Below are 11,443 nucleotides of genomic sequence, written 5' to 3' on the forward strand. Positions count from 1 at the left end.
TTCAGCAGCGTGAGCGCCGCCGTGCGCTCTCAGAGAGTAACCGTGTTTCTGTTCCAGGTGAGGAGAGCCGTCCTCCACAAGACGCACTACGTGGAGCTGCTGCTGGTGGTCGACAACGAGAGGGTGAGAGCACGACACCGGGTGGAGGTGGACTGCTGCGGCGGGCGGCGTGTAACCGTGTGCTTCTCTCTCCCCAGTTTAACTTCATGAGCAGGAACGCGACGGCAGTGAGGGAGGAGATGGTTCTGCTCGCCAACCTCGTGGACAGCGTGAGTGTCACATGTTTCCTCCACGGCTGAGTTAGCTTTGTGTCACACGGCAACAGGAAGTGACTTTCCTTTCAGCCCGTTTGCTCTTGTGTGGTTAAAAGTAGGAATAAATCAACAAATGTCTTAAAACCCTTTGATGTCCTCACCAAGGAAAAAGCAATGGACATTTTTTTGTTTGCATTTCTTATTGATTTGGGGGTAATAACCACAATCAATAGTTTAGTTTTTAAAATATTGATCTCTACCAAACAGTTGAGATGCCACTTAATGATAAGAGTATGAAATGTCATGCAAACACAAGTACATTAGATAATACAGCTGAAAAAAGTCAAAGGGCCAAATTCTGATTATATTAATGGAAACTATGCAGGGCATTGGATGGTAGCATTCAGTGAACATTGCTGTTTTCATTCCATCAAAGGAAAGCATTACATCAAACAACAAAATACATGTGCTGCATCCAGGCCACTTCTGACTGAATGCTACTGTGCAAAATAAAAACAGTGCCAATCAGCACATCTGCTTGTGGTTTTGGTCGTTGGGGTCTTAGGGTGTAGCTTTGATTCTGTGGTCTTGGAGAGCTGGATCATGGTTGGCCAGCTCGAGATGCTGGCTTGTTAACTTGTAACTTATAACTTGTCTTATACAGGTGTAATAGCATACCAGAAAGTTTAATTCCTCCCATATGCTAATTATACACAGGGATGGTGATCTTTGCGTTGGACTCTTTGCTCCACCGTTTGACCGATGAAAGAAGCACAAACCCACAGGCCTTGTTTAGGAGGTTGACACATTTGTTGTCAAATCATTTCATTGCAATCAGACCTTCATCAGACCTGTAATCACAGGCTGCATGGCCCCTCTTCATCAGGTCTTTGTCTGCCATCAGTTTGGTCATACAGTACCAATGCACCTGACACCAGAGGAGGTGTGCAAGTTCTGGACCAAGCAGAAACCTGTGAAGAACCGAGGTTCTTTTATAGGTTTGCAAAGTGTTGTTTACAGCTTTGGCCCCTTAGAGGGAGCTTCTGTTGCTTTCACTCAGGGGAGCATTGAAGAATGTAGATCCTCCTCACACAGCAGCAAGTCGTGGATGATGCCAGATGAACAATTTAAAGCCCCACTCATCTGGTTTGTTGGAAATATACTGGTGAGGAGTGCCAGCTCTTGTGGCTCCATATGAAAGCATGACCTCAAACACGCTGTGGTTGAAGGTGGATGGCATCATGAGTGTCATGCCACAGGACCATGTGATTTTTAGCCATATAATTGTTTAGCGTCCATATAGCACAAATTATAATTTTGAAAACTTACTAATATTAATTTACCAGCTACGGTAATTTGGTTAAAAGCTAATCAGTTGTGATATTCTTGATTTTTACAATATTTACTAATATTAACTCAGAAAGTTACAAAACTGACTTACTGAGGAAATTCTTTCAGCATATTCTTGCTGTGCTAACACTTAATGTGATTTATCAACACTGTCATATATCAAAAAATTATATCTTCCTGCCTTAGTTTGATCAAAAACACTCAAAATATGTTGGACGGTTTTTTGCTTCTGACTTCCTGTTTGGGAGAGGTTTAAGAAGAGCCCACAGTTTCCACTCACAGCGCCTCCTGGTGGCTTTTTTTGGCGTTACAGATGAAAAACCAATTGGTAGAAAAGACTCAACAAGGCAGGTCAACGTCAGTGAAAGCCTCAGTTAGGGCCTGAAAATGTGCTCTACCAAAGGTTGACCGGAACGCTAAAGGGTTAAAATGAATAAAAGCATAAATAAGAGGAGTGTGCGTGCGTGCGTGCGTGCGTGTGTGTGTGTGTGTGTGTGCAGATCTACATGCAGCTGAATATCCGGGTGGTTCTGGTTGGTTTGGAGATCTGGACTCAGCAGAACCAGATCAGCACCGACGGAGCGGCTGGAGAAGTCCTGAATCGCTTCACCCAGTGGAGGGAGAAGGAGCTGGTTCCTCGCCGCCGCCATGACTCAGCACAGCTCATCCTGTCAGTACACACACACACGCTGTTGCTGTTTTGTTTGTTACTGCATGTGATTGTATCGTGTATCAGGTGATGATGATGGTGATGATGATGGTGTCTGTGCAGGAGGAAGAATTTCGGACAGACGGCCGGGATGGCGTTCGTCTCCACTGTCTGCTCCAGGAGTCACGGAGGCGGGATCAACGCGGTACGCCACCATGCGTGCAGACTAAATACATTCAGTTTTATGAAACACACCAAAAACATTGAAATGATTGTTTCTGTGGCGTCGATTTCACTGAATCGCACGTCTGGGAAAAAGAGAAATAAAAGATCTGGATCCTAATGACAGCTTTAGAAGGAACTCCATCTCCCAGGGTGCATTTCAGTGAGACGTGACTGAACTGTGCTCTGTGTCCTTCAGTTCAACAACAACCTCGTGGTCTCGTTCGCCTCCATCGTGGCTCACGAGCTCGGCCACAACCTCGGCATGAACCACGACGACGGCCGACAGTGCACGTGTCCCACCGGCGCCTGCATCATGAACTCTGGAGCCACGTAAGACGCACACGGCGAGCTACGCCGCACGCTCACACGTGCCCGCACACACTCACACTCACTCCTAACGCGTCTCCTCTCTGCAGAGGGTCAAAGAACTTCAGCAGCTGTAGCGCCGATGACTTTGAGAAGATGATCCTGCTGACGGGGGGGGCGTGCCTGCTGAACGTCCCGCGGCCCGACGAGGCCTACAGCGCCCCCTACTGTGGAAACAGGCTGGTGGACTTCGGGGAGGAGTGCGACTGTGGCTCAGAGAAGGTGTGATGTGTAGAGGATGAGTTAGACATGCCTTACATTCGATTTGACCCACTTTGATACGACGTGTGCCGAAACAGCGGCGACGCTCCTGGCAGTCAGGGCCCACCCAGATTCAGTGATTTATTACACAACTCGAGCTACTCGTCAGCGGGAAGTCCAACATCTACGCCGTCCACGTGTTCCACAGCTGTGCGGTGGACCAGGTGGCTCCCGGGCCTTATGTTTGACATCCCTGTTTTATATTAACGTGTCACTGTTGTTGAGTTTTCCTGCACACAGAAAATGAAGACAAAAAAGTTTCGCTTTGTGGGTCATTTTCACGTCTTTGTGCGATTTTCTAACGTTTAAAATGATTTTACGCCAGAGACAGAAACTTCCTGTTTAAACCCGGTCACGTGATCGACCACGTGTGTGTCTGTGTGTGTGTGCAGGAGTGTGAGGAGGACCCCTGCTGTGAGTATCGGACCTGTAAGCTGAAGTCTGGAGCTCAGTGTGCGTACGGCGAGTGCTGCTCCAACTGTCAGGTAAACACAGCGAGCCTCGTGACACACACACACACACACACACTGTGCGTGCGTGTTGGGCTCTGTAACTGTGTGCTTGTGCGTTCAGTTCCTGCCGGGGGGAACCGTGTGTCGCGCCAGCACAGATGAGTGTGACCTGCCTGAGTTCTGTAACGGCTCCTCGTCCTTGTGTCAGAGCGACGTCTTCATCCAGGTGAGGTCCGCTGCATTTACCTGAGCAGGTGAGCTGCTGGCTGAGCTGTACTTCATCACATCTGTGTGTGTGTGTGTGTGTGTGTGTGTGTGTGTGTGTGTGTGTGTGTGTGTGTGTGTGTGTGTGTGTGTGTGTGTTTCAGAACGGGCAGTCCTGCAGGAACCAGGAGGCCTACTGTTACAACGGGAAGTGTCAGCACTACGACAGCCAGTGTCAGGCCATCTTTGGAGACAGTACGTACCTCTGTACGACTTCATCTTCTCTCCTCTCCCTCATTACTCAGCAGCTGACCCCCCCTTCTTGCCCCTCCTCCTCCTCCTCAGAGGCGAAGGCGGCTCCTGAGCTCTGCTTCAAAGAAGTCAACAGCAAAGGAGATCGCTTCGGCAACTGTGGCTACCTCAACAACGGCTTCAAGAAGTGCGAGAGCAGGTAACACACACACACACACACACTTCCTTAGGGTCCGTCCCAGTGTGAGGAGCTGAGACTGATGATGTCACAAAGTTCAAGTCCCACGCAAGTTAAACGCACCTCCAGCTTTGACCTGATGGTGGCGCTGTGTGATGTGTGCACTCCAAACCGTCACTACACCTGTGTCGCTACCAAACCGGGAAAACCTGAACAAACTCCATCTCCCAGGGTGCATTTCAAAGCCCCGCCCACATGACTGTGCTGTGTTCAGGCGTCTTTCCCACAGTCCGTCTTCGAGCCTCCTCCTGAATCCTCCGATTCTTGTCGAAGTCGCCGCTTCCGTTTTCCTCATCGTGTTTGTTGCCATAGAAACGCCATGTGTGGGAAACTGCAGTGCTCCAACGTTCAGGCGAAGACGGTGTTTGGCATCGAGCCGTCGATCATCAGCACGCCAATCGCCGGAGGGAAATGCTACGGCGTGGACTTCATGCTGGGGTCGGACGTCCCCGACCCCGGGATGGTGAACGAAGGGACCAAGTGTGGAGAGAACAAGGTGAGGAGGAGGGAGGAGGGAAGGGGATGAGGAGTGAACAATGAGGTGTTAAAGCTCGTTTCTTCTTCTGCGGCGCTCAGGTGTGTGTGAACTTTGAGTGCCGCAGCGCCGACGTCCTGAGCTACGATTGCGATGTGCACACCAAATGTCACGGACACGGGGTGAGTCGCCTGCCTGTGCTCCTGCCTACCTGTCTGTCAGGTGAGTCACATGACTCAGGTGTCACCTGTCTGTGTGTCGCAGGTGTGCAACAGCAACAGGAACTGCCACTGCGACTATGGCTGGGCTCCGCCTTCCTGCGAGTTATCGGGTTACGGTGGAAGCGTTGACAGCGGACCCACGTGGAACGGTATGTCACCTGGAGAACTCTGACTTACCTGAGGGCAGGCGTCCCGTGTTAACGCGCCTCCTGTGTGTGCCCCTCCCCCAGATAAGGACACGTCTCTCAGGGACGGCCTGCTTGTCCTCTTCTTCTTCGTCCTCCCGCTGCTCGCTCTCGGCGTCTTCGTTTTCCTGCGCAGGAACGAGCTGCTGCGGCAACTCGGGCTGAGCCGCAGGAAGAGGTCTCAGGGATATGAGTGAGTGCATGCACACACGCCGCCACGGCCGCAGGAACCACGTGTTCTCTGTGCTGCGTTTAGGGACACTGAATATAATTGTAAACCATTAGCTGCACGTGTGGCGCTGCTCTCACGCTCATGTCTCCCTCAGGGCTGACGGCATGGCTTCAGCCAATCACAGCAGGAGACCGCCTCCCAGAGCGCAACCTCCATCTGTTGCCCGGGGTAACGCCAATAACATCGTCAGAGACGGGGTAAGTTTAGGGTTCACATGAGAGTTTACGTTTTCCCTCGTTTTACACACACCTGCCTCACCTGTCCGTCCAGGTGTGTGATGATGTTTGTAGCATCAGCAGTCGCTCCTGCAGCTTTACCCGGTTTGTTCTGTGTGAGCAGTGAGCGTTACAGAGTGGGCGTGTCTACAGAAGGTTAAAATTAAAAATCTTCAGGTGGACACGCCCACACGGCCTCCTGCTGCTGCTGCTGATGATGATGATGATGATGATGTTACTAATGACACAGATCTGCTGTGACCCTGCTGATCAGGAGGCTGAGAATGGAGACGGTGATGATGCTCTCCCGGTAAGCCTCAGTGTAGAAGCTGAAGTTAGATGTAGTGATGAGCACACCTCAGCACGAGAGCACCAAACACAGTTATTGATCACTGTGTCGTTAGATGACCTCACAGACTGGACGATCAGCTGATCGCTTACAATCAGTGACAGACTGTACTAACCAACCGAGCAGCTGATCTGCATCGACCAGCATCTAACTGGAACTGAAGCGGCTGTCTGCACGGGTTATTGATGAGCTGATTAAGCTGTGTGATTAATCACTTTAGTGTGTGTGTGTGTGTGTGTGTGTGTGTGTGTGTGTGTGTGTGTGTGTTGATGGACTGCATGAGCTCTAACACGCTCTGCTCTCTCTCCATGTGAAGCACCACGCTCAGCTGCTGCCACCACAAGAGGTAAACCCTGCTTACTTCTCATTACCGCTCTAACTACTGCTGCTGATGTAGTGTTAGCTTAGTGCTGCGTGTCTGCAGGTTAATCATCACAGCAGGAAACTAGAAAGCAGCTTTCACTAACCCAATGACATCAGGTAAACTGGGAGAGTCAGACAGGCCAGGTAGATCGGTGTGAGGGTTTGAATGGGACAATGACTCGCAGGTTTACCCAGGTGTACTTCCTCTGTGTGTGTTCAGGTGGTGGAAACCAGCCGGACGGCTCCTTCCCATGCTCTGAAGCCGCCACCGCCTCCTCTGTAAGAAGTCGCGCACCACCACATGCACCGAAACACAAACCGAAAACAATCTGAGCACAAAAACTGTCAGTCAAACCTGAAATGTGGAAACTTCACTTTCAAACTAAAAGTTGTATCTTTTTAAACATTTGACGCTACAGCGTATGTTTCCAAAAAATACAACTTTTTGCATTAGCTTCTAAATGATTTGATCTAACTTGATGTTAACTAGTTATAGAAGCTAGCCTTAAGCTAATGGTTCTTAGAAGCTAAATTTAAGCTACTCAGCCTTAGATGCTAACTTGAACTGGACAATTGGACTTAACAGTTAATGGAAGTCAAAGCTGTACCTGTGGCTAATGCCAAATCGACTGTATTTAAAAATAATTTTAAGCCAACTGTGAGCTTGCTGGTTACTAAAATGCAATTTAATTTTAAGCTAAATTGTCTTCTAGTCTTCTAGATTTAATAAACTTAAAAGCTGCATTTAAGCTAAGTGGATGTAAATATGAGCCAGATCAGGGCTCTAGGCTAACTTTTTGCCATGCGTGCACCGGTGCGCCTAACTCAAATTTTTCAACCACATCGCTTAACACCGCAGTTTTACATGTGCACTTTTTTTGAGGGGGGGGAAGTTGCAGTCCATACAGACAATATTCATTTCTAAAGTATTAACTATCAATCTTGTGCTTAAAGTGCGTTGGCACTCTTTGTCAATATTGTAGAAAATGTTAAACATCCTCTCGGCTCCTCTGACGACCTGTTTGCTGCTGAAAGGCCGTGGGCAGAGGGGACACTCGGGCATTTATCGCAGCATATAATGTGTTTTCTGGACACACTGCTGCTTTTTCAGCATTCAGAGGTTGATGGCACCGTGTCAGAGCTGGCTATGAATTTCAGACGGATCAGGCCTTAACTTAACAAAAAAGTTATCAATCGTTCTTTTCATCTTTTCTTATCACCCTCAGCTGCATCCACTCTGTCAGGCCTAGGCTGCTCACTAGGGCTGGGTACCATCACTGATTTCTGTAATCCTGGGAAACTGTTCTTGAAGTACAGAGAGAGAGAGAGCTGTGCATGAAGTGTGATTTTTATCGTGGTGGAAGCAAAACTGATAAAAGAGGGAATTCATGACGACATTGATCAAATGTGAAGCGCAGTTTGCTGCTTCTTTTGCTGCTGGCTCGGTGAATTTTGGTTGGAGAGACAAAACCTGCAGCTCAGAATCAGCGCAAAAAGACGTAAACGCAGCGCGGAGCCGACGCATCAGAATCGCTGAGCTCCGACGGCGTGTCCGTCTACGGGCCGTCAGGTGAGAAAGCCGACAAGACAAAGCTGATCCTGATGCGTCGGGTCTGTGTTTACGTCTTTGTGTGGAGTCCGTGTACCTGCTCTTGAAATAGTTTTGTGAGCTTTAATCTGAGAATCTGGCGTTTCTGGCAAAACACAGTTATATTTAAAAGTCTATTCAGGATTTAATGAATCGATATCGCTTTATTCAAACTACTCACCTCCCACTTCCACCTGCACTTTCAACTGGACCACGGCCAATCAGAGAGGTCCCGCCCCTGACTATCTCTGATTGGTTTAGTCCACGATACGGGCAAAATGTGTGTCTGTTGTTGACCACAGGGAAGGTTGCAGAGATTTTTTTTTTTTTGTTACCCGAACACAATTTGGTGGCACCGGTGCGACCAAATTTTTTTTTAGTCGCACCACTGAAACATTTGGTCGCACTGAGCCCTGAGCCAGAGGAAGACATTTTGTTCACCCAGTAGCAAACTGACTTAATTCATATATTAACGTTAAAGCTAACTGGACTCAAGAGTAAAGAATTTAAAACTAACTACACACAGACAGTAGCATTAATTTAACTCGACAAAGAAAGAAACTAGCTAATGTTAAGCTAATCCTAAACTGGATACAGCAGCTTACTCCTAATAGGGCAACACTAGATGGCCATAGATGGATAACATTTATAAGCTAGTCTTTAGAGTGGCTAGGTGCAAAGTGAACCCAGAAGCTAACTGCTGGTGTAGCTGTGTCTCTGCAGCAGTTTGAACTGTGGCGGAGTGATACATCATCTCAAACAGAGCGTGCACGCTGTGGTGTTAGTGGCCAGTCACAATGTAAACTCTTTTTCTTCTTCTTTCTTGCACAGAAAACCGAAACCTTCTGCTGCGTCTCAACCTCTGGTGCCTCAAAGACCTGCACCCGCGCCTCCTGTTTAACCAATCAGGGGTCTTCTAACGACACCTGGATGACCCCCCCCCCCCCCCCCTTCTACTTATCTTCAAACCCTTCCCAGCGAACTCAGAGCTAGTTCCTTAGCAACAGCCAGGAACAATTCTGTAGCCACGATAACCAGCCGGCCAGACTGCACGGCCATCGCAGTGAAATGGATCCAGGTGGACCGGACAAGAAACTTTGCAGAACCTCCAGGAACCCAGCAGGTCCAAGCTGGAGCCGCTGCTGTTCTCTAACCTAACCAGGCAATCGGATTGTCCTGAAAGCACGAGTTCTTCTGATTGGTTGGTTTTACGAAGCCTGCTTAAGTATTTTTAAACTTTCTGATTTAGTCATGTGACCTTTCAAACAAAGTATAGCAAGTATAGCAGGCCATGTGGGCCTCTCTCTCTGATTGGCTGGTTTGTAGTTGTGGGTGGAGCATGTATCTGAGCACTGGTTTGTTTCTATCGTCTGGCTCGCCCTGCGTTCGCTCCCTCGCTCTTCACAGAACTGTAAATCTACGATATGCAAACAGCGTCTGAGCGCGTAGCTCCTCTGGTCTCAGTTCGTCATGCAGCATGGCGCCGTCTCTGCAGGGAACGAACGCTCACTAGGCGAGGCTGCTCTGTATGCCTCTACTGTCCAGGTATTTCCACCAGTTAAAATATGAGTCTGAGCTTGCAAAGCATTCTGGGAACCGTAGGCAGTCACATTTGGTACAAGCAAAGTGGATTAATCTGTCAGAATTGAAACTAAATGAGATGAGTTCAGACCTGCACTGAGAACATGTTCACTACAAGTCTGGGATCAAACTGAACAGCAGTACCTACCAGCTCCTCCCAACATCGTTCATTTCTTTCTTTCAAAGACTTTAGAAAACACACTCATTCCTGATTATTGTTACCAGTGTGACTGACTCAGTGGAGCTTTTTTTAAATCTGTCGCTCTTCTGTTAAGGTTGAAGCTTTTTGTAGATCCACATGTTTCTTCTGGGGGGACACAGACCCCGTTTCACCAGTGTTTTAAAAATGAATTATGTCCAGTGGAAGCAGAACTTGAGCAGAAACATGAACTTGGGTGTAGCCTGCTGAGCATTCACAGAATGTGTGACGGCGTCTGAAGGTGGAACAAAGTCCTTGAAATTCTTGGCAATAATGTCCCGAGAGCGTCCACGCTTCCTGTCCCGGGCGAGCAGCGATCACGCTGAACTCTTCCCACATTCAGGGCGTCTGATTCAAACCAGGGATTTTTACACCACCGGTGAACCAAATGCTTGCGTTCTGCAGCTGACGAGCCTGGATGCACTGTGCTGTGTAACCACGTTGGTATTTTTAAATGCCTTTTTTCACTTACTTTGCTCTTTTGAGGGTTTTTGCACAGAAACTGAGGACTCCGCTGAGGATGTTGATGTGTTGCTCACAGGGCTATCTTAGTGCCATTTGACTGTTCATGCCAAAAAAATAAACCGTAGTCTGTGCTGAGCTCCTGAGTGAAGACAGTCGGACGCAGTTATTTAAAGAGCTGAGAGCAGCTGAAGCTTCAGGTTACAGGCAGCTGCTGACTGCAGCGTTTAAAGGGGATCCGTTCTTATCGTTTCCACCTCTGCACTTTGTCAGAGTAGCTTTTCATGATTCACAACTTAAATTAATCCAATTTCTGTAATGCAATCAAAGCTTCACCTCACAAAGCTTAAAGTTAGCTTAGAGGCATCTCCACGGTGCAGTTAGCTTCAGGTGCAGAGTCAGTTTGGAGTTTGTGGGATGACTTCGCTCATAATTTAGCAAAGTCTCTGCTCCTGTTAGCTAGCTGCCTTAAAGTTAGCTGATGTGAAAGGTTTGTGGTGTATATGCGTTTGGAAGTTTGGCCATGTTAAATATGAATATTACAAAATTGTAAAATCAAAACTCTTGGTGCTCAGCAGCCATCTTGGTAATTTAAAGTGTTTATTTCTCCAGGTTAAGCTGACTTTAAGACCCTAATTTCATGAAATTGGGTGAATACATGTACTTTTACCAAAAACCCCAAACAGGTAAAAGGTCTCAGCACAGCTGGTGGTCCAGGTGGAAAAAGCTTTAAGTGTTATTTTGGGTCAGCACAGGCCAACGTGAAGCGGTCCCCTTTAAAGCCAATCAGACATCCTCAGTGGGGTTACATTCATACTGAACCTGTGTAAAAGATTTCATTTTCTCTTATTATGAATGATTTAATCATTTCTTTTTGCTTTTCACCTGTAATCTGTGGTCATTTGAACATTTAATTATTAACGTTGCTGCGTGGCGTGGAAGCCTCCGCGCTGACTGATGATTTTTATGATTCGATGGATGATCTCTCACCTGTTGGACAGGTTCAGGTTGTTACAGCCAGTGGAGCTCAAACTTGTGCTGCTTGCTGTGAAAACCAAACCTGGAAGAATAAAGGTCCTTCAGCTGAACATGATAATTTAATAAACTCTGTTCATACAGACTGTGATTTGTTTGCTTTCAGACTTAATAAAGGTGCACAGAAAATAGTTTGTCAGCATTCAGGTTCCTGTTTGTGGCGACATCCATTTAATATACAGAAAAGCACTCACAGGCTGACTGCAGTCATTGTCACACTTTCAATTTGAAAAAATCTTTTTGAAATTCAAAGTTGTTTTAGAATTGTACAGGTTTTTTAAAAATAT

At 47.5% G+C, this 11,443-nt stretch overlaps 1 protein-coding gene across 4 annotated transcripts in view; it reads left to right on the forward strand.

The window, feature by feature from the left end:
* adam9a (ADAM metallopeptidase domain 9a) overlaps positions 1-11,290 on the forward strand; it is a 23,630-nt gene extending 12,340 nt beyond the window's left edge. Inside the window, exons 7-25 of one of the 4 annotated variants that reach the window (XM_086257840.1) lie at positions 58-123; positions 198-269; positions 2,105-2,274; positions 2,377-2,458; positions 2,675-2,808; positions 2,895-3,066; positions 3,498-3,590; positions 3,679-3,783; positions 3,926-4,016; positions 4,107-4,212; positions 4,564-4,747; positions 4,828-4,908; positions 4,991-5,096; positions 5,178-5,325; positions 5,459-5,561; positions 5,830-5,889; positions 6,245-6,274; positions 6,512-6,570; positions 8,711-11,290. In XM_086257840.1, the coding sequence (XP_086113966.1) occupies positions 58-123; positions 198-269; positions 2,105-2,274; positions 2,377-2,458; positions 2,675-2,808; positions 2,895-3,066; positions 3,498-3,590; positions 3,679-3,783; positions 3,926-4,016; positions 4,107-4,212; positions 4,564-4,747; positions 4,828-4,908; positions 4,991-5,096; positions 5,178-5,325; positions 5,459-5,561; positions 5,830-5,889; positions 6,245-6,274; positions 6,512-6,570; positions 8,711-8,780 (1,932 nt within the window). In that variant the 3' untranslated portion in view covers positions 8,781-11,290. The remainder of the gene's footprint in view (positions 1-57; positions 124-197; positions 270-2,104; positions 2,275-2,376; positions 2,459-2,674; positions 2,809-2,894; positions 3,067-3,497; positions 3,591-3,678; positions 3,784-3,925; positions 4,017-4,106; positions 4,213-4,563; positions 4,748-4,827; positions 4,909-4,990; positions 5,097-5,177; positions 5,326-5,458; positions 5,562-5,829; positions 5,890-6,244; positions 6,275-6,511; positions 6,571-8,710) is intronic. The other 3 variants (XM_086257841.1, XM_086257843.1, XM_086257844.1) reach the window with 3 other exon arrangements.
* Positions 11,291-11,443: the final 153 nt, after the last annotated feature.

The sequence above is a fragment of the Aulonocara sp. 'chitande type north' Nkhata Bay genome, linkage group LG12 (genome assembly GCF_057382095.1).
Source record: "Aulonocara sp. 'chitande type north' Nkhata Bay isolate Kocher_YH1m ecotype deep benthic linkage group LG12, A_spYH_male_GT1.1, whole genome shotgun sequence".
Classification (NCBI taxonomy): domain Eukaryota; kingdom Metazoa; phylum Chordata; class Actinopteri; order Cichliformes; family Cichlidae; genus Aulonocara; species Aulonocara sp. 'chitande type north' Nkhata Bay.